This window comes from Rhinoderma darwinii, chromosome 1, assembly GCF_050947455.1.
Source record: "Rhinoderma darwinii isolate aRhiDar2 chromosome 1, aRhiDar2.hap1, whole genome shotgun sequence".
Classification (NCBI taxonomy): Eukaryota; Metazoa; Chordata; class Amphibia; order Anura; family Rhinodermatidae; genus Rhinoderma; species Rhinoderma darwinii.
The window spans coordinates 106,725,722-106,752,105 of NC_134687.1; the positions used below are offsets into that span (position 1 = coordinate 106,725,722).

Sequence of the window (26,384 nt, forward strand, 5' to 3'; positions counted from 1 at the left end):
TCTCATGCTGCGCTATTGTCTCCAGTAATCTCGGTTGTCTCATGCTGCGCTATTGTCTCCAGTAATCTCGGTTGTCTCATGCTGCGCTATTGTCTCCAGTAATCTCGGTTGTCTCATGCTGCGCTATTGTCTCCAGTAATCTCGGTTGTCTCATGCTGCGCTATTGTCTCCAGTAATCTCGGTTGTCTCATGCTGCGCTATTTTCTCCAGTAATCTCGGTTGTCTCATGCTGCGCTATTTTCTCCAGTAATCTCGGTTGTCTCATGCTGCGCTATTGTCTCCAATAATCTCGGTTGTCTCATGCTGCGCTATTGTCTCCAGTAATCTCGGTTGGCTCTGCGACGGAGGCCCCTAACGGAGCTTCAATGCAGATGTGAACAAGTAGTAACGGAAGCAACGTTTTTGTTGCACAACAGGCACCGCCGGCAGCCGACTGATCCCATTGACCATAATGGTTTCCGTCGGGGTGTCCGTGATTTTACCAGTGATTTTGCCACCAGACGAAGGCCTCTAACAGAGCCTCCAATGCAGACGTGAATGAGGCCTAAGACTACTATAGTATATATATACTGTAGCATGCAGCGCTACACGACGGACCCTATTGTAAGAGAATGGAATCCATTGTACAACAGATCCAGCACTGCACCATGGCTCCCGTTAGATCATGGAAAATCCTTTCTTAACTTTTATTTGTTAGGGTGTTTTATAGATGTCAAAACGCTATCAGGTCTGTCTGCTCTGGGTCTTTAGAGCACATAGTAAAATGTTTGCTAGAAAGTCAGTAACTCTCTGGACTGGACCTCATTTTTAAAATCCTAAAGAAAAATGTCCTTGTGCCCATAGCGACCATTGAGAAATTAGACTTTTTCCATGTCAGTTTGGAAGCAAGAGGTTCACTACGTACCGCATACTAAATCCAGTAACAGGCATGGCCGCCCGCGCTTCAGACCTATAGAATGAGTAAACATTTGCCAATAGAAGGAGGGTCAGACAGAGCCGCGCAGGCAGTGACGTCATTTGTGCGACGCACGCTGTCTGCTTGCTGCCCGGCAACCGCTAACATCACACATCGGGCCGGCGATCGTGTGCACTGCATTCCAGTACCCTACGCAGAACTGCGCCCAATCCGTCCCTGACAGTCATGCCGTAGAGACAGGCCACCATGAACAAGTACGTGAGAGTGAGGAAGATCGGCGAGGGCTCCTTTGGTAAGGCCATCCTGGTGAAATCCAAGGAAGATGGCAAGCAATATGTCATCAAGGAGATCGGCATCTCTAAGGTGGGTGCTGGCCGCTGCTGGGTCATAGAGCACAAGTTTTCGAGGCGCTGTCAGCAAAGCAGTCATAATGTACAATAATAGAATATGTAAGAACGTGCAATGCTATATGTTATCATGCAGGATATTATTTATAACCCCATCAATATTGTACATCGGTTATATACCCATCACCTGTCAAGTATATATATCGTGTTTAATATTGGCTGCTTATACACCCCTAATCTGCATAAAGCACCTATATTTACTTGTATTACTTTCTACATGGTTCCAATGGGATTCCTAAGACAAGGCGATGGATATGACCGGCCTGGGTGTGTTCCTCCGGCCTCGCTATCTGTACTAGCATCTAAATAGAGGCCTAGTCTCCGGTATCTGCTCTCCATCACCGCGTGGTCAGAATAATGTACCTCTATTTATTACCACGCTTGTTACTGGTGGAGTAATTCTTGTAGAATGCGTGAATGACATCTGAGCTCGGAACCATCGTCCGTTATCAATAGGACCTGATAGTTGTTGGATTATCGTCCATTTTTTTTAGCCTCACTAATAAGGGTAGAAAGGCTTTTAGGGAGTTTTAACCAGAGCAATGTCCTAATCCGCTCTCCTGTCCCATTCTTCAGCTTTCTGGTCTTGTTCTGGGGGACATTATATTGCAGTTTTGTGCTGGGACAAGTGGCAGATTTATCAGACCTTCTGTTACTGGATTAGAAGAAATCCACTGTATTATGTGTACGTGTAGCATTATTCTGTTATTATGGGGTTTCCCATCTCATAAAGTGATGGCATATCGCTAACATATCCAGGTACTTTATGATTGGTGATGGTCCGACTCTCGGGACCCCCACCAATGGCCATACACTTTAAATATCTGTCGGTCGGGCGCTATTTCGGCCGACAGCTATACTTAACAAACTTCTCATACACCTACCCGCTCAGTTTGGCCAAACATATGGTTTCAATTCAGAGAGTGAAGTAAGCCACTGATGGACATCTCTGGTGGTGGCTTATCTACCCAGAAAACAAAGAGGACTGAACATTGATACATGCCGATCCTTCTTTCCCCTGACATAATCTAGGAAATCCCACATACACATTAGATGTTCAGCCAACATTACTGTATTGTGCATGAGGGCCTTTAGAATAAAGGGGCCACAGCACTGCCTTAGTGCTACGTCTACTATTTTTCACTACACAGCTGCCCTTCCCTTGGCTGCGGTCCCTTCATTCTTCGGATCGGTGGTGTACCTGGCTCTGTTCCCTATAAGGTGCGTGGCTGTGCACCTTCCACGATCCCCCAGCTCACTAAACTTTTTAAAGCCTGCACAAATTGTATCTCTCTGCTCCAACAGCGCTTTGGAGCGAGAGACGTGACATTTCTCAATCTCCTCCCTCTCCCACCATCACGGACCGGCCTCCCAATGAGAAGACCCTGAAGGTGAGAGAGGCGGGAGATAGCCCGACTCTAGTATCAGAGACCGGGATTGGTGCGACATGAATTCGACCAGCGACGCGTTCCTTTCCCGTCAGAATGACCGGGCAGCATCCTCTGTCCTCATCGCCGGTGATCAGATCGCCCACCGTTGATGGATACTTGCCCTACTCCCTAACTGCTCCGCTCAGGAGCTGCCAAGACTTAAAGGGAAGGTGTCATGAAATTTTTTTTTTTTTTTATCATATTGTTTTTAATATGATAACATAAATTTTATTTATATTCTCGTGTTCTACTTTTTACTTTGTTCTACTTTTTACTTCTCTATGGGGGCTGCCATTTTTTTTTCATCTCCGTATGTGTCGATTAACGACACATACAGAGATGGAATACGGCACATACAATCCCATAGAGAATGCGAACAGAAGCCGTTCCATTCACAGCAGCGTACGCCGTCTGTGTGGGAACGGCGTATACGCCGCTCCCACACAGACCAAAACGAAGCGCATTCGCAGAGCGAAATCCGGCACCATTTTCATGTGGACCGGAAGCTGCTGCCGGACAGTAAGATGACGACTTCCGGCCGCGGCTTCCGGCCATATGTTCAAGGAAGCGAAGGAGCAAGGAATAGGAGCGGAGGCGGCATGGCGGCAGCAGCAGGTAATTCATGTTTGTGTATGTTATGTATGTATTATGTTCGTGTTATACTGTCTGCTGATCACTGTATCTAATCCTGCTAGACTGTGCAGTCGCTCAGAAAATGGCGGCACACAGTGTAGGAGGTTTGAGGATTCAACCCCCTCCTTCTCCTGGCACTAGCCAGGATAAGGGAGGGGGGATTGTGTGAGGACACTAGAGAGTGTGTTTACCCCAAATTTGCAGCATAAAGCAATGAGGTTGCTTTACCACATTGACCATGCTGGAATTTTGGGAACTGCTCCCTCTAGTGGCCCTCACATGGAAATGTTATAAATTAGAATCGAATTTATAATATTTCCTGACTTGTGAAAAAATTAAAACAATGTGTAATCACTTAAATAATAACTGTTTAAAAAAAAATAATAATAATTTCTAGCGACACATTCCCTTTAAAGGAAACATTGGTACCTGGCTATTGGTTTCCCACTAATCAAAAAGTAAAGGCATGTCTTAGTGATAGGCCATCGTTTTATGAAATGGCAAAGCCCCTTTAAGAAATCTAAGTGATGTTTCTTATCTAAAGTGTATATAGCCTTGTTTGACCATCTGAGCTACATTGGCTTGAAAAAGGCCCTCGTGGCCACAAGTTTGCTATTTATCAGTTTCACATCTTGCATCTCTACATTGCTTTACTTTAAATGCGGTACTGGTAAAATATCACTGGCATTGGAGGGATGCTGAGCCCTTCTCTCATTTCTCGATTATAGGGATACATTTTTTAATGTTTTATCACTTTCAATAAATTAAAACTGTTTAAAATATAATTGCATTTACTTCTTTATTGTTTAGTTTACTGAACTTAATTTGATGCATCTCAGGAGTTAAATGGTTGTTGTTGGAGCTTTCTCCAATCCCGCCACTGCTGCCGGGAATTTGAACACTTGCTGCTGGGTTCTCGCCACAGATTACATCTGGTTGCTGGAGGTCCAAACAGCAGGACACCCTATGATCAGCTTATCGTCAGGGGACAAAGGATTGTCTTAAGTGGGCTAACTTGTTAATTTCTGATCTGTCATAGCGCCTATTTCTAAAGGGGGTTTTATACTGGGCGATTTATCGGGCAGACAAGCGTTCATAGAACGCTTGTTGCTGATAATTGCCCTGTGTAAACAGGGCAGCGATCAGGAGATGAACGAGCAAACGTTCATCTGCTGATCGTATAGTTTTAAAAAAGTAAAATATTATCGTTGCCTGCAGCACATCTCCTGTGTAAACAAGGAGACGTGCTGCCGACATGATAATAATGTATGGGACTAACGACCGCTCGTCCCCATCCATAGCTCCGTGTGACAGGAGCAAACGAGCGCTGATCAGCGATGTCTTGTTGATCGACGCCCCCTGCTGTACCGGCCAATTATCGTCCGGTGTAATAGGGCCTTAAGGAGGCTCTGTCACCACATTATAAGTGCCCTATCTCCTACATAAGGAGATGGGCGCTGTAATGTAGATGACAGCAGTGCTTTTTATTTAGAAAAACGATCTATTTTCACCACTTTATTAGCGATGTTAGCTTTATGCTAATGAGTTTCTCAATGGACAACTGGGAGTGTTTTACTATTGACCAAGTGGGTGTTGTACAGAGGAGTGTATGATGCTGACCAATCAGCGTCATACACTTCTCTCCATTCATTTAATGATCCTTTTAGATCAGTATGTGCTGTCTTATACTAACACATTAACGATACTGAAGTGTTTCGACAGTGAAAATGCACAAATATAGGGCATACAGTGAGTTTCACGCGACGGACATGCTGCTTGTAAAACAGCGCATGTGTGAATGGCCCCATTGAATTGCATGAGTGCGTGTGCTTTGAGTGATTTTCAACGCACAGCACACGGATGAGTATTGCGCTCATCTGAATGAGCCCTAAGGGTCCTATTAGAGGTGCAGATATTCTTTCATGAACGAGTGATGATTTAGCGAGACGGTCTATTACACGTGACATTTATTACTAAAGATTTTCGCTGTTCATTGGTTACTGCGTTCGTTGCTTGTTCGTCCACACCTCATCTCTGAACTGCTGATGACTGGAAGATTTCTGATTAGATGAGGGGAGGTGGCAAGGGGAGGTGGCAGCGCTGAACGATGATCTTTCACCCAGGTAGTTCTGGCCGATCCACGGAAACCCAGTTATTTATCATTCGTCGTTCGATCGTTGCACGCTATTACTCATAGCAATTATCTTTTACATTCGAACTATGATATAAGAGTTTGCATCATAATTGCTCCGGCTAATAGGGTCTTAAGGAGATCTTGAATCTATATGTTAAATGAAGCTTCTAGTCTGGATCAATACCTTTTATGTATTTTTCTTTAAGATGTCAAACAAAGAGAGAGAAGAGTCAAGGAGAGAAGTTGCTGTGCTGGCAAACATGAAGCATCCGAATATTGTCCAGTACAGAGAATCATTTGAAGGTTAGAAAGTTATGGGTATTATCCGTGTACTAGCTACAATAATATCATAAATGCTTAGTGGAATTATGAGTTTGCTTCAGATGTGTCACATATTGTGTGGTTTTATTATATGCTGTAAGCATTCGTTGTGCCGCGGCTGTCTTCAGAAGTGTCATGCAATCATGTATTGAGTTGTGCGGTTTGTGGGAACAAATATTCGAATTGACTGACACCCTTATGCAATCCGACACATTGCCATTGATAAAATAAAATAAAAACGGTGTGACTCAAATTACACAGAAGTTACATCATTTACTCTGATCGTACTCTTGCACCGAGCATTGCATGATACATATAATCTTTTATTCTTCGCTGCAGTCACATAAGATCATTGCTAAAATGAAACAGAAGCGCCCTGACGATAGCATTGTGTCGCAGCGTGCTGACAAGTCCTAAAATCACAGAATTAAAGTGCACCTGATTTGACAGATCCATTTTAACTAGGGTTATCTACACAGTGCCCCACAACAGTTAAATCACCGATTCTTCCCTTACAATTAAAGGGGTTTTCCTACAAACACGTGTATCCCCTATCCAGACAATAGGGGGAAATGTGTGATCACTGGAGGCCCGACCGCTGGGACATCATGGGCTTTCCAATAGCTTTTGACGTATAACTTAAAGCGCAGCTAAACGTTTGACAAACTTCTGACATGTCATAGTGACATGTCAGAAGTTTGGATTGGTGGGGGTCCGAGCACTGAGACCGCCACTGATCGCTAAAACGAAGCAGCTGAAGCGTTTGTGTGAGCGCTCGCCGCTTTGTGTCTGTACGGCTTTTTCTGGAAAGGAGATGTATCGGAGTACGGGCTCATAGACTTTCTATTGAGCCCGTACTCCGATACATTTATTTCCGGAAAAAGCCGAACCGATACGAAGCGGCTGAGCGCTCACACGATCGCTTCGTCCTAGCGATCGGTGGCGTTCTCAGTGCTCGGACCCCCACCAATCCAAACTGCTGACATGTCAGAAGTTTGGCAAATGTTTAGCTACACTTTAACGGATACTATTCTAATCTACTAGTGACGCGTGTCTGTGACGGATACTTAATACTGTCATTCATCACACACAGACTATAAAGGTTTAACGTATACGTCCTGAGCGTTCATGACATATCTGCCAAAGCTTACGTTTAATGTATACGCACGGTTTTTCCCGCCGTATACTGTACGTCTCACATAGGCATTTTAACGTGATGTGAACTCGGCCATATTAATTCTACTGGAATTTACTGCAGCTTATCAGTTTTAAATATAAACCCATATTTTCTTTTCCTGCAAGATTTATCTAAGGTATATCTATATACAAAGTGTGCTGTATATACAAAGTACAGTTATTTGCGGACTTCTTTCAGCAGTTTATGTCAGTATCATATACATTATGCAGTTTCAAGTGTTTTCTTTGCATGGAAGTATAATATAATGCGGATTGTGCCATAGATTATAATGGGGGGAATCCGCTGCTTCATTTACCCTGGTTTGTTTGGCTCCAGCTGATCGCTGGACACTGGTTTGGTCCTCATGCTCATTCCTATTCAGCAATGTTGCTGTTATAAGCTTTTTATTTACCATGTCTAATCGCATTGTCTTGCCCTCGTTTGGTCTGGTTTCTCAGTGTGTTCCATTTCTGCCTTAAAGGGGTATTTCAGTTTTTATTTCTAGAATCATGTAATTTTTAATATACAATTGTTTAAAATATTTCTTACGTACATTTCTTATATCCGTGCAAGTGACCCCTGTCTGCATACTAGAATGGTATAGCTCATGGAGTTGTCCTGTCTATTGCATTCATGGGCTAACGAAATAGAACTAAACATGGCGCCGGTTGTGTGACCCCTCCCTACATGTCATGTGACCTCTCACATTCAGTTATAATGTAGTTAATAGAGTTTACTGGTAAAAACACACACAAAACAGGGAGAACAATATAAGGCCTTGTTCACATCTGCATTGCAGCCTCCGTTAGGGGCCTCCGATGCAGATCCGTCCGAGATTACCATCATGCTGCGCTATTGTTTCCGGTAAAACCATGGACACCGTGAGCCGCTGGAAGTATTAGTGGTGCAACGGAACTGTTGCTTTCCGGTTTTCCCTTGTTCTCCTCCTCTAACTGAGCAGAACAACGGAAACCCACAATGCAGGTGTGAACATAGCCTAGGAGATGCTCCTGCAGACACTGACAGACATGTTGCTGTAATTATAAATATTTCTGCTCCTCAATTTACCGTTCACCTATTCCATACCTGGACAATGTTAAGTGAATGTCAGAAGTCACATGGTGTATGGGTGGGGGTCACATGACTGACGCCATGTTTAGTCCTAGTAAGTTAGTCCATGGATGTACTACTCCGAACTTATCTGGACTATACCATTGTTGTGTTTTTTAAGGACAGGGGCCACTGCTAATTTAAAATACATTTGTATTAGAAAATGTTACAATTTACTATTCTATAGACAAACTAAATTAAAAATATCCCATTAAGCTGGTCATACATTTAGTGTTCTGACTGACTTTTCTGAATGACTTGTCGTTCATGGCCGGTCTGTGAAGGTTGTTCTGGACGACCGTGTCCTAAATTAAAACTACGATCAATCTTTGCCTTGATCTGTGGCCTGCTCTAGGCTAATTTTGATGGCACGACGACTTTCCAAGGACTGCACCCCACAGCTACTGAAAAAAATTCTAAGATGAGATCGGAGATCAGCTTTTCCACAGAGATCTGTCTTTGGTTGGCGTCTGTCACACTTAATCTGCATATTTGGCTGTCTAAAATCACTAGTGTATGGCCATCTTTACATTCTGTCCTGTCTGCTCCCGCAATAGCTGTTTCTAGTGCAATACTGATGACGGATCCTGTGCATTTAAGAATAAGGGGACATCATTTATCAAAATAGTCCGAAAGAAAAACTGGCCTAGCTGCCCACAGCGATCAATCATGGACCAGCTTTCATTTTTCAAAACAATTTATGAAATGCAAACTGAGCCCTGATTGGTTGCTATGGGCAACAAGGCAATTTTTTTTTTAATAGACAATTTTGATAAATGAGGCCCAATGGGGTTCTTTTTGGGCCTGCAGACTTATGTTTTTTTTCTATATATACAAAAACAACAATTCTATTTTTTCCCTTGTAGAAAGTGGCTGCCTTTACATTGTGATGGACTATTGTGAAGGAGGGGATTTGTTTAAACGAATAAATACACAGAAAGGAGTTTTATTCTCAGAAGACCAGGTAAATGAATTGTGTCACCAGACTGATATCCTGCAGAAATAGTAAAATGGAGGATTTGCCAAGGAATACTTACGAAAAGGAGAAGTCCATTGTATGTTATTGGTCCGGAAGAGGGGGGAACCTTAGCTCCCTCATTCACAAGTCATTAGCAATGAAGCATTTGCAGTGTACTGCTAATATTAGACTGGTTGTTAAAAAGATACAAAATGCTGGAAGAGTATCTTAACCTTTTAATTACCATTAATACGCCTTTTTACTGTGGTCATTGAACACAGTAAAAAGGCGTTTTGATGGCCATTAAGAGGTTAAGATACTCTTCCAGCATTTTGTATTTATCTAACATTAAGGGGCCATATTCTAAAGCACGCCATTGTAGAATAAAGCTTCACGGAATGTTGTGGGGCGGGTGTCTGGCTTTTAGAGAAAGATGATCACCATCGAGAGGGCAGTAGCTGCCGCTGCCTCCGTTAGTCCTGCCGATCACGTATCCGCTCATGTGACCCTGCTGCTGAGCCTTACTAAACCCAGCACAACCCTGACCCTGTCTAAAAGAAAAACTGGCTTTGCCGCCCATAATAATTAATTACAGTGCAGAGTCCTGATGGGTCTCTTTTTTGCGAACCAAAAAACGGTCGCTAGTCGGCAGCACATCTCCCTCTGTAAACAGGGAGATGCGCTGCGACATGATGCAAATGCATGGGTTGTACGATCGTAGTAATGACCGTTCGCCCCTATACATTACAGGGGATTGCTCTTTGTGAATGAAGCTAAAGAGCGCCAATCCATGTGCTGGATTGACGTAACGTCTAAACGTTACGTCTAAAAGGCACCATAAGACCCAGCACTGCAGGTTGGTAAACAATGAGGACTATGAAACTGCTTGCACGGTCGAGGCAGGACATTTTACTGATAAGTTTGAGACCTGTAATTTTTAGCAATGTGTAACTTATATTGGGGTTATTGAAAATGTAAAAACATATTGCAAGTGCAATGATATACACATACATTGGGTCAAATTGTTTTTTATTTTTTATTACTAGATCCTAGACTGGTTTGTTCAGCTATGTTTGGCTCTGAAGCATGTTCATGAACGAAAAATTCTTCATAGGGATATCAAGTCTCAGGTACCAAGGCCTTCTTATACTCCACTGGAATTATGGATCTTCGTATGACTTTTTCTGCCACTTATTATTTATTATTCACTATTGTAGAATATCTTCTTGACCAAAAGTGGGACCATCCAGCTGGGTGATTTTGGAATAGCGAGAGTATTGAACAGGTAGTTTCTGTATTACAATAGAAGAAGGATTGATGTGCAGTTTTGCCTTTTTTTTTTCTTAATAAAGTACTATCTTTCCTCATGCAGCACTATAGAGCTGGCTCGAACGTGTATAGGAACGCCTTACTACCTGTCTCCTGAGATATGTGAGAATCGGCCCTACAACAATAAGAGGTAAATAATACATCACATTGTCTCAGCCTGGTTAACCCCTTAATGACCAGCCTATTTTAGACCTTAATGACCAAGCCATTTTTTAAGTTTTTCCATCGTCGCATTCCAAGAGCTATAACGTTTTTATTTTTGCGTCGACATAGCTGTATAAGGTCTTGTTTTTTGCGGGACAAGTTGTATTTTTTAATAGCACCATTTTGAGGTACATATTATTTATTGATTAACTTTTTTTGGGGGTGGAATAGAAAAAAATCTGAAATTTCGCCACTCTTTTTTGCGTCCTAAATCTACGCCGTTTACCGTGTGGTATAAATAACACAATAAGTTTATTCAGCGGGTGGTTACGATTGCAACGATACCAAATTTGTATAGTTTTTGTATGTTTTACTACTTTTACACAGTAAAAGCGCTGTTTTTTCAAAATTATTTGTTTTTGTGTCTCCATATTTGAAGAGCCGTAACGTTTTATTTTTTCGCCGATGCAGTTGTATGAGGACTTGCTTTTTGCGGGAAGACTTGTAGTTTTTATTGGTACCATTTTGGAGTAGATGCGACTTTTTGATCACTTTTTAATCACATTTTTTTAAAGTCAGGATTCGCAGAAAACCGCAATTTTTCCGTAGTTTTTAATTTATTTTTTTACGACGTTCACCGTGCGGGTTAAGTAATGTAATAAATTTATAGTCTGGGTCGTTACGGACGCGGCGATACCAAATATGTGTAACTTTTTAACTGTATTTTGGTTTTTAATAGTAAAGCAGTTTGTAAGGGGAAAAAGTGTGTTTTTCATATTTTTTTTCACATTTTTTTTTAATTAACTTTATTAAACTTTTTTTTAAACTTTTTTACTAGTGCCATTAGGGGACTTCACTATGCAATCCTCTGATCGCTATTATAATACACTGCAATACTTCTGTATTGCAGTGTATTATGCCTGTCCGTTTAAAACGGACAGGCATCTGCTAGGTCATGCCTGCGGCATGATCTAGCAAGCATTCATTACTGGCAGACCTGGGGGCCTTTATTAGGCCCCCGGCTGCCATTAGAGACACAGACACTCGGCGATCTTATCGCCGGGTGTCGGTGGGATGAGAGGGAGCTCCCTCCCTCCCTCTCTCCAAAATCACTCAGATGCGGTGCTCGCTATTGAGCACCGCATTTGAGGGGTTAAACGGGTGAGATCGATACTGATATCGATCTCACCCGGCAGAGCAGGGACGCTCCCAGCCCTCAGCTGCCTCTGGCAGCTGAGAGCAGGGAGATTTGACAGCTCCCTGCTCTGTTTTCTTATTCCGATGCCGCGGCGTAAAAAGTCTATGGCATCGGAATAAGGCCCGTTAGTGACCGACGTAAAAACACGATGGGCCGGTCACTAACGGGTTAAACTTATTATTGATTTCCAAAGCAATAATTCCATTACGGAGATTAAGATTGATATCTTAAACTGGCCATAGATTATTTTCTTTAAAGACTTTCTTTCTACATTTGGACTTCTCGTTGAGAAAGGGTTATAAACAGATGTTTACAACAATAAATTGCAAAATTTAGAGAAAATTTTGAAAAAATAGAATTTTTTTAAATTTAAATGCATCTGCTTGTAAGGCACATGGTTATACCACACAAAATAGGTACTAGTTCACATTTCCCATATGTCTACTTTAGATTGGCATAGTTTTTTGAACATTATTTTATTTTTCTTGGACGTTACAAGGCTTAGAACATAAACAGCAATTTTTCATATTTTCAAGAAATTTTCAAAAGCCTCTTTTTTAAGGTACCAGTTCAGTTCTGAAGTGGCTTTGAGGGGCCTATATTAGAAACCCCCCATAAAACACCCCATTTTAAAAACTAGACCCCTCAAAGTATTAAAAACCGCATTTAGAAAGTTTCTTAACCCTTTAGGCGTTTCACAGGAATTAAAGCAATGTGGAGGTTAAATTAGCAAATTTCATTTTTCTTGAAGAAATTCAATTGTATTCCATTTTTTTCTGTAACACAGAAGGTTTTACCAGAGAAACACTACTAAATATGTATTGTCCAGATTTTGCAGTTTTTAGAAATGTCCCACATGTGGCTCTACTGTGCTCGTGGACTAAAACACAAGCCCCAGAAGCAAGAAGCACCTAGTGCATTTTGGGGCCTCCTTTTTATTAGAATATATTTTAGCTACCAAGCCAGCTTTGAAGAGATGTTGTGGCACCAAAACAGTAGAAATCCCCCAAAAGTGACCCCATTTTGGAAACTACACCCCTCAAGGAATTCATTTACGGTTGTTGTGACCATTTTGACCCCACAATTTTTTCACCGCATGTATTTGAATTGGGCTGTGAAATAAAAAAAATGAAATATTTTCCAAAAACATGTAATTTTTGCTCAAAATGTCTTATTTTCACAAGAAAAAAATACCCTATGTTATTGCCCAACTTCTCCTGAGTGTTGCAATACCCCATTTGTGGTGATAAACTGTCGTTTGGGCCCATGGGAGGGCTCAGAAGGGAAGGAGCGATTTGTGTTCTTTGGAGTGCAGATTTTGCTGGATTTGTTTTCGTGTGCCATGCCGTATTTGCAGAGTCCCAGAGGTATCAAAGCAATGGAAACCCACAAGAAGTGACCCCATTTTGGAAACTACACCCCTCAAGGAATTGATTTATGGTTGTTATTTTGACCCCTCAGTTTTTTAACAGGACATATTTGAATTGGGCTGTGAAATAAAAAAAAATGAAATTGTTTCCAAAAAGATGTTATTTTTTTATAAAAATTTCGTATTTTCAGAAGCAAAAGAATACCCTGTTTTGTTGCCCAATTTTGCCTGAGTGCGGCAATACCCAATTTGTGTTGATAAACTGCCGTTTGGGCACATGGGAGGGCTCAGAAGGGAAGGAGCACCATTTGGCCTACTGGCGCTTTTCTGGTGCTAAGTCATGTATGCCGAACCCCTGAGGTACCAGTACAGTTGAAACCCCCGAGAAGTGACCCCATTTTAAAAACGACACCCCTTAAGGCATTCATCTAGAGTTGTAGTTAGCATTTTGACCCCACAGTTATTGTGTAAAAGGTAATGCGCAGCAGATGGTGCAGAGTGAGATTTGCAATTTTCTATACATACATGCCATTTCAGCGTCCGATATATTGTGCCCAGCATGTGCCACTGGAGACATACACCCCATAAATTGTAGTGTGTGTTCTCCTGGGTACGGCAATACCATATTTGTGGCTGTTATCTGCTGCCTGGGCACACGGCAGGGCTCAGAAGGGAAAAATGAGGGGGATAAGCTGTGCGGAGTGCATCATGGTAAATTAAAAATCAAGGGATGTATGGTAAATTTTAAAGCAATCTTTCATACAGTTCCCTGGTTTTTCGGGACACGTGTCACATTGATATATAGTGACCTTCCTTATCTCCCTCTTATGGCAGACTCTGCACCTCTTTTGAGTCTTTTCCTTCCCACCAGTTTTAGGAACTTCTCCTGGAAAGTGTTGCCCTGGTACTATGCATGTGGCCTCGCCTCCAGAAGTACTGGGTGCCCCCTCTTCCTGGTCCCTAAAAATTAGGTTCTTGATAACCACCTCTTGAAATTCCAGGAAAGTTCCCCTCTGGCCTGCACATCGACGTAGCACGTACGCATTGTACAATGCCATCTGTATGATGTGCACGGCCAGCTTCTTATACCACACCCTCGATTTCCGCATGGCGCTGTAGGGCTTCAGGACTTGATCTGACAAGTCCACCCCTCCCATGTACCTATTGTAGTCCAGTATGCAGTCTGGTTTGGGGGTCTCTGTACTGGTACCTCGTACAGGTACATGGGTACTAGTGTGGCCATGTATTGTTGTCAATACAAGGACAACTCTCTTGTCCTTGTACTTGACACCCAATATGTTGCTGCTAGAATGTGCCCTGCTCTCAGCCCTTATGAGTGTTTGCCCAAGCAGTGTCTTAGGGAGGCCTCTCAGGTTTTTTCTAGCAGTGCCGCATGCCACAGTACTTCTGGAAGCGAGGCACTTGAAGAGTGGGACGCTGGTATAAAAATTATCCAGGTAGTTTTCATGTGGGCTTTTGCACTGTAATTGTATTTTTCTATATGAGGATTGTCATTGCCAACTAGTGCGGTTGGTCAGTATGTTATGTATCAAAACCACAAAAAAGGCCATACTTACTAGGTAGGTGGGTGGGTGAAAACCTGTTCCCATCAGGACGCAGACGGGTCAGTATGTTATGTATGTTTTTGTGTGCAATTTTGCGCTTTTGTACATTTGTATTTTGAGAAAAAGTTAATAAAGAAAACCTTTTTAAAAAATAAAATAAATTATCCCGGTAGAGGTGGTAACCCTGGTCCAGCAGTGGGTGCACCAAATCCCACACAATTGTGGCGTTTAACTCCCAGTAAGGGGGGGGGGGCATTCTGGGGGCTGAATACTGGTGCCCTTCCCTTCATGTATCCTAAATTTGTAGGTATACCCTGATGCACTCTCCCACAGCTTCACGCCATACCTTGCCCTCTTACTAGGCAGGTCCTGGCGGAATCGAAGCCTCCCTTTAAAATGTACAAGGGACTCATCGACAGAAATACACTTCTCGGGGGTGTATGCTTGTGCAAACCGGGCACTGAAATGTTCTAATAGGTGTCTCTGTTTATACAAACGGTCAAAACTGGGGTCATCTCGGGGTGGGCACTGCTCATTATCAGCATAATGTAAGAAGCGAAGTATTGCCTCATAACGCATCCTGGACATGGCCATACGGTACATCGGGGTGTGGTCTAAGATGTCCGTGCTCCAGTAGGTCCTAATGGACAGCTTTTTCAGAAGCCCCATGTTCAAGTGAAGTCCCCAAAACTTGCCCAACTCTGCTGCGTCTACAGGAGTCCACCTCTGGGATTGGGCATAAAATGAGTTGGGGTTCTTGGTGATATACTGTTGGGCATATAAATTTGTCTGGGACACCATACAATCATCAGTAAAAAAGAACTTGAAAAAGTCCATCTCACTGAGCCCTGCCGTGTTAAATTTGACCCCTGGTCTGCCCGTGTACTCAGGGATTTGTGGTTCATAATTGTCTGGTGTGGGCGACCAAATGGGGTCACTTGGCTCAGCGGTATCAATTGTTGCGCGGTCACTTGTCTCTGGGGTTTCAATTGTCGTGTATTAAAAGAGGCATGGACCCGCGGGACAGGGATATAATATTACCACTTTACAAAGCATTAGTGAGGCCTCATCTAGAATATGCAGTCCAGGGGGCGGAGCGTAGCCGTGCAGTGTGATGGCAGCTTGAGACCAGAGCTCCTCACTGATACCAGCCAAAACCCGAGCTATATCGACCCACATCGTTGGAAAATGGTTAAACCGGCAAAGGAGAAACTTAAAGATCACACTGGCACACCCAAACCGGGGAAAGCACAAGCAGACATGGAGAAATTTCTCCATAAAAGGCATGAAGAATCTCCGGCCCGGAAATCTAAGATGGCCGCCGTGCATGCTGCTCCACAGTGCCGAGATGACGATTCAGATGAGGATAGTGGAGGTGAGCAATCTGAGTCGGGAGACACTAATGATTTAGCACCAGTGTCACGGGGGTTTATGAAGAGGATCTTATACAAAGCCTTGACTCCTCTTACTAAAGAACTGTCAGAGATAAGCACTGATTTACGTCAGATAGGATCACGGGTGGAGACGCTTGAAGCGGCACAGACAGACATGAGAGTTTATCATGACAAAGTGCGGGACATTCTACATTCACAACAAGATCAATTGAATGAGATGTTTATGCGGACAGAAGACAAAGAAAATAGGAGTCGGAGGAAGAATATCAGGCTGCGGGGAGTACCTGAGTCATACGCACATGAGACTTTGGGCAAACTTGCTCATGACATATTCTCTTCAGTTCTAGGAGTAAACAGCCATGATACAGTTCGGATAGAACGTGTCCATAGAGCACTCCGCCCAAAACCTCGCTCTAATGATCCCCCCCGCGACATTATATGTGGTCTGCTGAGCTACACTGATACAGCGGAGATTCTAAAGGCTGCAAGGATGAAAGGTACTATTGAATTTGAAGGAACAACAATATACCTCTATCAAGATATAGCATCCTCCACACTACAAAAACGGAAAGTTTTCCGACCTCTCCTTTGATGCGCTACGCGCCTCCAAGACGCCTTTTCGCTGGCTATATCCGTTTGGCCTGGCGATACAAAAAGATGGCCGCCAAATCACCATCAGGAAACACGAGGACCTGACCCATGCATGGGAAACCCTGGGTATACCGCCTATGGAAATCTCGCCGTGGATGATGGTACCTCCGGAGCTGAAATTACCTCCATTGCTGGAACCTATGCCGTGGAAAGTGGTGGGGAAACTGAAATCGCCTAAGAATAAAAAGCCGGCGCTAAGATCTGGAGCGATGGAAAATTGAAAGGTACTGCCAATATTGCGGGGACTGTTCTCCACACGGCTCCAGCATTCGGATTGACGGACGTCACCTCTCCTTTCGAATTGGATTCGTGAGTAGGAGCTAGTCACTGTAGCTGGAGAAGATCAAGAAATAGAGTATACTTTGATGTGACTTTATTGTTGCTATTGTGGGCGATTCTATCCTATCGCTTCTTATTGTTTTGCACTGTTCTTACTTGGGTTTTGGCTGGCATGCGGGTTATGCCAACTACACAACTGTTGTTAACAGTTAACTCCCCCCCCCTCCCCAGGTACATGCTCTATACATTGGGGCAGTACATACCTTTACTTTAATCTCACTCTTCCCTGTATTACAACCCCCCCCCCCTCCTACTGGTGTTCTGAATACTGTTATGACATATATGCTGATGTATACTATCTTTCACCATGTCTGATATTAAGATAACATCGTATAATGTTCGAGGTCTGAATACTCCACGTAAACGATACCAGATTGCCCAACAATTGAAAAAAGATAATACTGATATAGCCCTTCTCCAGGAAACACATCACAAGCATAATAAAACTATGGAACTATCTAGGGCTATCTTCTCAAATGCCTTTCATAGCACCTACTCTACTGCTAGCAGAGGAGTGAGTATTTTGATACGGAAAAACTTACCTTTTAAATTACTGTCAATGCAGAAAGACCCTGATGGTCGATATCTTTTTATAAAAGCTCACATTGGTACAGATTTGTTCTCTATAGCCAACTTATACGCACCCAATACGGATCAGATATCGTGGATTATTCAGACCTTAGAGAATTTTAAGTTGTTTGCGGAAGGTGCTAGAATTATAGGCGGGGACTTTAACATCCCACTTAATCCCATTATAGATTCCACTGGCAAGGTTAAAATAACCCATCAAGCTGGATCGAGACTCCACAGGGTACTTAGAGACCTACAGGTCACTGATGCGTGGAGACTTCTATATCCCACCACAAACGATTTCTCTTATTACTCTGCAGCACATAATGTATATACTAGATTAGACTATGTTCTGTTGTCGGATAGTCTCCTCCCGATGGTTCTGTCGGCAGGAATAGGAAACCTTCTCCTTTCTGATCATGCACCGGTGTTTGTATCTATGAAGCTAAATAGTGTTCCGAGGGGAGACAGACTGTGGAGGTTGAACAATACGATTTTGAGTGACCCCCAACATTCCTCTGCGATACAGGATAATCAGAAATATTTTGATATAAATTCCTCTCCGGATTTATCGGATGTTATTAGATGGGAAGCGCATAAAGTAGTAATACGAGGAGAACTGATATCGCTATGCTCACATATCAAAAAACAACGGTCAGCAATACTGAACGATCTGTTCTCGAGAATATCTACGCTTGAGACTATTCACAAACGTACGAAAGCAGCCGCAGCCCAGGTTGAGCTTGGGGCGTTAAGGGAAGAGGTTAAAAATGCCTTGAATATAAAAGCTGCTAAAACATTTCACTATACCAAATTTAAACACTATGCGCATGGGGAAAGGGGCAACAGAATCATGGCTGCACTGCTTAAACAACAACATGAGAAATCTTTTATCTCTGAGATCCTGACTTCTTCAGGTGTTAGAGCTACTGAATCGAAGGACATAGCACAGGCCTTTACTCATTTCTACCATGGCCTATATAATCTTAAAGGTGGGGATAGTCCGCAGGGTAACCTGGGGGATAGCACTAGAAAGTTTCTAGATAAACTTAGCTTACCTCAACTCACACAGGAAGATCAACTAGCGCTTACTGCACCCTTTACCACAGAAGAACTTCATAAAATTCTTAAAACAATACCATCCGGGAAAAGTCCTGGCCCAGATGGTTATACGATTCAGTACTTTAAGACATTTAGCGGTATTCTGTTGCCCCATTTCACATCTATGTGTAACTCATTGATGGGGGGAGCTCAATTGACTCGCCAATCTTTGGAAGCTCACATCACAGTCCTCCCAAAGGACGGGAAGGATCCAGCACTATGTGGTAGCTATAGACCTATATCTTTACTAAACATGGATCTGAAATGGTGGGCAAAGGCTTTGGCGACTAGATTGGGGAAGCTTCTGCCCAAACTCATTGGCCCAGAACAAATGGGATTTGTGGGAGGGCGTCAGGGTAAGGATAATACTACAAGAGTAGTTCGGTTAGTTCAACACGCTCGCTCGACACACACCCCAATGGCACTACTTAGCACAGATGCCGAAAAGGCTTTTGACAGGGTGAGCTGGCAATATATGGTAGCTACCTTGTCAAAATTTGGGATCCCTGTTGAATTCATACAAGCTATATTGACACTCTATCATAATCCGAGTGCTAAAGTCAGAGTAAATGGCATATTGTCGGATTCCTTTCAAATTTCAAATGGTACTAGGCAGGGATGCCCTCTATCACCTACACTGTTTGTGATGGTGATGGAGACCTTGATACAAAGGATCCGCCAAGATGACAATATAGCTGGCCTGAAGATAGGTCAATTCACGCATAAAACGGCTGCCTTTGCGGACGATCTGCTACTGTTGGTGACTAAGCCGTCTGTCTCCCTTCGGAACATAACACAAGCTTATACGGAATTTGGTGCAATATCTAATTTTAAAATTAACTATAGTAAATCTGAGATCCTTAATGTCTCTGTACCTCAACAGGTAGTTGCCGCGGTGACGGGAACATCTCAGTTTCGATGGATTTCTACATCAATCTCGTACCTAGGCATTACCATTTCTAATTGCCCATCACAATTGTATACCCTCAACTATATACCTCTAGTAGCGGCTATTAAACGTCAACTAGATTCCTTGAAGTTCCCGTTTATGTCATGGATGGGGCGGAAAAATTTCCTAAAGACTTTTATAGTCCCAAAAATTTTATACCTGATTCAGACGTTACCACTGTGGCTACCAAAATCATTCTTCCTCTCCCTAAAGCGTATATTCTCGAATTTTCTATGGAACAAGAACAGACCAAGACAGAGGCACACACAACTGATTAACTCGGTTAAAATGGGAGGTATGGGACTGTCCGACATACACACATATTATATTGCTAATCACTTGAATAGATGGGTTGAGCTGCAACATCCCTCTCAGACTTCTCTTTATACGGAAGTAGAGAATACTCTTATGCTTAGCTGGGAACAGAGGGCCCTGTGGAGTCTCGCCAAAAGTTCACACCTTGACCAATACTCTAGCATTCTTTTAAAGGGAACCATCCTAGTGTGGCAAGACACACATAATAGATTGAACTTGCTCGGGATGCCTTCACCACATATGCCTTTACGTTTAGTGCCTTGCTATGTACATCGGGATTCTACACTAATACCAGATCCGTGGGACATACCACACCACATGAAAGTTTCCGTCCTGATGACTGATACTCCGCAGAGAAGTGTCCCCACGGTATTTGATAAATTAGGAATAAAGTCTCGTGATTTCCTCTTTAAACACACTTTTATGAAATGTTGCACGGCTATGCTTAACTCCCTACCCATCCAAACATCTCCTCAGAATTGGTTAGATAAGATGCTCATGAGCTCTATACCCCAGCGTAAGATACTATCTACCTCATATAATCATCTGATCTCACTGACTTGCCCACCGACTCCAAGCTATATGGAAAAGTGGTCGACAGACCTCCATATATCATTGACCGAGCCCGAAATTAGATTCATACTGTCTAACGCATTAGGTTTCTCTAGGTGTACTAGAATACAGGAAAGCTCCTACAAACTGTTAACTAGGTGGTATAAGACGCCTGTGGTCCTACATGCTATTGATCAAGAAGTTACGGACCGGTGTTGGAGATGTAACACCTCAAGAGGTACTTATTTACACATATGGTGGACATGCCCCCTTATTGTGCCTTTTTGGCAGCAAATAGAACAGAAAATGAATAACATTTGCTCTACAAACTTACACTTAACACCTGAGTTAATCCTATTGTGGAAACCGACACCCAGTTTTACCCCCAAGAAGCATTGTCTTCCAACCCTGTTGCTCACAGCAGCTAAGCTATTAATACCAAGTTGCTGGAGATCAACAGAACCCCCACAGTTGAGTCATTGGGTGAACAAGGTATCAGAATTAGAAAGACTAGAGGAACTGGCACATTGGGAACTGCTAACTAGAAAGAAGTATCTAAAAATATGGGGACCATGGAAAGACCGGGCAACTTCAATTTGAACTAGGTAAGAGTAATTGTAGGAAAGTAGTTACTATATCATACACAATGGGATTAGAATACTTTGCCTTCATCAATATCATAAATAACATCTATGTTCGCTAAATTCAACAACACCAGTCCACCTTCCTACCCCCCCCCCCCCGTACCTCCCCTTTCCCTCCCTTCTTGTTGATCAGAAGATATGTAAATCAATATATGTTCCACATTCTTAATGGAATTTACACTGCTCAAGATATGTTATCACACTCATTTCCTGCAATGATGAAAATCCAAATGTGATTCCTGATGGATGTGAATTTTCTGTACAACATGTTATCATTTTGAATGACATATTTTTGTATGTAATTTTTGGAGAAAAATCAATAAAAACAGTTTTGAAATAGAATATGCAGTCCAGTTCTGGGCTCCAGTTCATAGAAAGGATGCCCTGGAGTTGGAAAATATATAAAGAAGAGCGATGAAGCTAATAAGGGGCATGGAGAATCTAAGTTATGAGGAAAGATTAAAAGAACTAAACCTATTTAGCCTTGAAAAAAGATGACTATGGGGGACATGATTAACTTATATGAATGGCACATACACAAAATATGGTGAAATCCTGTTTTATGTAAAACCCCCTCAAAAAACAAGGGGGCACTCCCTCCGTCTGGAGAAAAAAAGGTTCAACCTGCAGAGGCGACAAGCCTTCTTTACTTTGAGAACGGTGAATTTATGGAATAGCCTACCGCAGGAGCTGGTCACAGCATGGACAGTGGATGGCTTTATAAAAGGATTAGATAATTTCCTAGAAGAAAAAAATATTAGCTCCTATGTGTAAAAATTTTTTACTTCTCCCATTCCCATCCCTTGGTTGAACTTGATGGACATGTGTCTTTTTTCAACCGTACAAACTATGTAACTGTGGTGGTGGTCCTGGGGCGTCTCCTAGGGGGTCCCTCCTCTTCATCACTGGATGAGGAGGTCGACAAATAAAACAGAGTCTCACCATCCGACGAGTCTGTGTCGCAGGCAAGAAAAGAATATTTCGGACATGTTTGTTGTGCTTGGACAAAATGTATACAGCAAAAAAAATCCCGAACTGGGAGCAATAGGCTGCTACCTAAACTAGCGCAAATCGTGTTTTTATTTTGTTTTGTTTTTAGAGAACAAGTGGACTTCCCTGACACTAAAACTAACTAGGGCGAGGGTTCCTAACACTAAACCTAACTAGATTTTATGTGAACTTCCCTAACGCTAAACCTAACTGCGGCGACGATTCCCTGACACTAAACCGATCTAGATTATTCCGAGCTTTCCTGACACTAAACCTAACTACGGTGACCGATTCCTGACGCTGAAGTCCCTGACGCTACACCTAACTACGCTTTTTGTCTATTCCCTGACACTAATTAACCCGAAATAGTAAACGAACCAGTTAAATTGTCTAAATTTTTGTCTTTTTTTTTTTCTTTTACATTTTTTTTAAAATTAGTTTTATATATTTTATAAAGAAAAAAAGGAACAAATATTCCCCAGGGACCAAGAAATTTGGCCCTGAAGACTAAGAGTGGTCAGTGGTAGGAGATCACTGACCAAAAACGTGGAAGGACCACAAAGAGGAAGGGAACAGGAGAGGGTAATGGATGCAGTGGGTAGTGGGAAGCAGAAAAAAAGTTCGGTTTTTTTAAACTTTTTCTCTCTCTCTTCCTGCACAAAACCACTCTGAACGCCTCTCGAACTCCAACAGAGATGGTCAGGGCGGGTGTGCGGCAGGATGTGATGTCAGGGAGAGGAAGTTTAGACACGGATCGTTGCTATTGGACAGTTAGTCAGTGACTAATAAGAACAGCAAAATTCCTAATACATTTATAAGGACAGTGTGCGTATTTGTAGCTCTCACGTTGTTAACATACATCTATAGCAGCTGCGCATCACCTTAGAATCATTTTGATATCACAGTTCAGTGTTTGTTTTCCTTTTTCAGTGACATTTGGGCACTGGGATGTGTCCTGTATGAAATGTGCACTCTCAAACATGCGGTAAGTAACAATAAAAGGTTAATGGAGAGATGTAATGTTTACGGTGTTGATGTTTTTTGGTGTTAGAATGTTGTATTGTATTGCTACTTTCTGGCAGTAGGAAATTACTCTATAACCGTTCCACATCCGCTGCCACGTGTTGGTTCAATAATGGTAAATAGGAAGTGTTTTACAACTCTTTTGTATAGTCTGCCCAGTATTTCTGATGGCAAACGAGTATTATCATATTTTTGTTGGTTATAGTTCTATGTCTTATGATACATTGCTGTTTTTTTCAGTTTGAAGCTGGTAACATGAAAAACCTAGTTTTGAAGATCATTCGAGGATCGTACCCTCCAGTGTCTGTGCATTATTCATATGATCTCCGCAATTTACTTTCTATGCTTTTTAAGAGGAATCCCAGGGATCGTCCATCTGTCAACTCCATATTGGTGAAGTCTTTTATATTTAAACGCATTGAAAAGTTTTTATCCCCACAGGTAAATATGTAATGTGTGCACATACTAAGATATTTGTAGACTTGAACTATATTTAGACGTCAAAATGTATTTAATCTGTAACTTTGATGTCCTGAAATTCTTCCTTCTCCTATATCCAAAAATGTTAGCAAAGACAGACTAGCATAAACTCGTCTGCTCCCAGTGTTAAATAAATTGATGGTCAATTCTCAGGATTCTCACGACACCCCCACCGATCAACTGTTTTAAACGGACTGCGGCGCTCATGTGAGCGGTGCTTCCCCTTCATTCCAGTCACAGCTCGTACCGTGAATTGCCGACACACATGTAGCGGCGGTTCACAGTATCACAGCCTTCTCCCATTCGCTTCAATATGAGAAGGCTGTAATACAGTGAAATGCCGCTACAAGTGTGTTGGCAATTCACAGTACGAGCTGTGACTGGAATGAAGGGGAGGCACCTCTCACATGACCGGACTCCCCACCGATCAGATGTTGGTGGCTTATCCTGAGGATAGGCCATCAATTTCTTATAACTAGAAAACCCGTTTAAGGTCGATAGCATCTTTTATGCGGACAGAAAAAGTCGCTTGGTGACGGCTAAATTTCCAGTGTAAACAGAGGATGTGCTGCTGACAAGATGCAAAATGTATAAAGATGAATGATTGTATTAAAATTAATTAACAATACTTGCGATCATTGCTCCATTTGATTGTGGCAAATGAGCACCGATCAACATTCCGTATTGTTGATCGTCACTTGGGCAGAATATATTAATTCGAAAAAGTTGTTCTGTGTCCTCTCTATCGCCTGCCCTGTACTGAATTCTATGAGAAACAGGAAGATGAACGAGATCAGCTTAAGGCCTTATTCACACGAATGTGGAGAAACTCAGACATGAAAAACAGCAGTTTTTTACGTCCTAGTTTCACCCGTGTGAGACTTGTTTTCACAGATCCCCATAGACTTGAGTCTATGGAGGGATGCATGAAAACGAAGAAAATAGGACATGTTCTATTTTTCAACGGACCCTTCACATGGTCAGTTGAAACAACAGCCGTGTGAACGGCCCCATTGAAATACATGCGTCCATGTGACGGCCATTGTTCTAACGGCCATGACACTGACGTATTCAACGTTCGTGTGAATAAATTGTAAGAGCGGCTAACTGCATTCGCTTATTGTCACTACAGTACAGCTTTTACCCTGAAGAAGAGACTAAAACACCAGATACCCTTAGGGCAGGCCATCAATATCTGACTGGTGGGGGGCCCAACTCTCAGCTTCTGTGATCTGCAGTTCCAGACACAATGACAACCAAATGCTTAGCTATGTGCCCTTCATGCAGCTGGTCACTGAGGCTGCCAGGAGTTGAACACACACCGATCACATATTAATGGTCTATGCTACGGAATAGGCCATCTATATTACAGTACCCAAAAACCCATTTAACACCTTTGCTATCCTATGCAACTAAGGTTATTACCGTTACCCTTTTTACTACATTGGACCCATCTAGGAGTAAATATTATAATATAATCATATAATAAATACTTTGATTAGCCCTTAAACCACTCTAGGCCACTAGTTTATTATTAACTAATAAACCATCCTTGAATGCCAGGAAGCTTTTTAACCTGCATGAACTCAAGGCCAAGACAAATGTGAATAAAATAACAGACCTTGTGCGGTTCCTTGTCTGTGACTTAAAGAAGCAAACTAAGGCTTCGTTCACATCTGCGTCAGGGCTCTGTTCAGGGGTTCCATCGGAGCTTTCCATCAGGGGAACCCATCAAAGAAACCCTGACTGAAACAAATGGAAACCATAGGTTTCCGTTTGCATCACCATTGTTTTCAATGGTGACCGATCCGGTTCAAATGGTTTCCTTTTGTCTCCATTGTGCAAGGGTTCCATAGTTTTGACAGAAGTAATACCGTAGTCTACTGCGGTATTTCTTCCGTTTCAGTCAGGGTTCCGTTCTTAGGTTCCCCCGAAGGAAAGCTCCGATGGAACCCCTGAACGGAGCCCTGACGCAGATGTGAACGAAGCCTTAGATGATGGTTTTTCAGACTGGTCACTGGATTACTACTAATGAGATGGAAATCACTGTATCAGGATGATGGAATTATCGAACTAGTTCTAATTTATTGGTTTTGAAGTCCCAAAATACACAACTACATTTTTCTGTGTAAGAATTCCTGCATGCTGTGAACGATGCTATGTTTTCTGAGCCAAAACTGAGCAACTAAAATCTGTATTTCAAAGGGAACCTTAAGACTTAAAGGCGGTGTCCAGGATCAGAAAAACATGCGCCACACCTGTCCACAGGTTGTGTGTGGTATTGCAGTTTAGCTGAAATACCATTTTCTAAGCATAAACAAATCCTGTAACTCGCAAACATTTAACTATACCCTGCTAACTGGGAAACTGAGGCCATGGGATACCCCCTCTGATATTGTGCTATCCATAAAGTGTACATTTACTTTAAAATGTACTACCTCTGTAGAGAGGATGACAATAGACTTTTATGGGAAGAAGAGTTCAGAATTGGAGATTGGGATCCTCCACCATCTCAGGAGAGATGGAGTAACTCCAGGGCTTACATTGGGCAGTGTATTCCGCATAGGACTTTACCAAGCATAACTGCATATGTACATATGGGTTCAAATGTCATGGCGCAGTACACCATCTTAAATACCTTGTGTCTGTACTTTCAGTTCCTTGTCAGAAAGCGCATGACAATGT

The 26,384-nt window shown here is 42.4% G+C and overlaps 1 protein-coding gene across 3 annotated transcripts in view; it reads left to right on the forward strand.

The window, feature by feature from the left end:
- Window positions 1-1,002: 1,002 nt before the first annotated feature.
- The window catches only part of NEK1 (NIMA related kinase 1), a 122,511-nt gene continuing 97,129 nt past the window's right edge, over window positions 1,003-26,384 (forward strand). For 2 of the 3 annotated variants that reach the window (XM_075860259.1, XM_075860260.1), the window contains exons 1-8: window positions 1,006-1,279; window positions 5,727-5,823; window positions 8,995-9,092; window positions 10,133-10,216; window positions 10,304-10,371; window positions 10,459-10,545; window positions 23,127-23,181; window positions 23,460-23,660. In XM_075860259.1, coding sequence (XP_075716374.1) covers window positions 1,163-1,279; window positions 5,727-5,823; window positions 8,995-9,092; window positions 10,133-10,216; window positions 10,304-10,371; window positions 10,459-10,545; window positions 23,127-23,181; window positions 23,460-23,660 — 807 coding nt within the window. In that variant the 5' untranslated portion in view covers window positions 1,006-1,162. Of the gene's footprint in view, window positions 1,280-5,726; window positions 5,824-8,994; window positions 9,093-10,132; window positions 10,217-10,303; window positions 10,372-10,458; window positions 10,546-23,126; window positions 23,182-23,459; window positions 23,661-26,384 lie in introns of all 3 variants that reach the window. The other variant, XR_012883014.1, reaches the window with a different exon arrangement.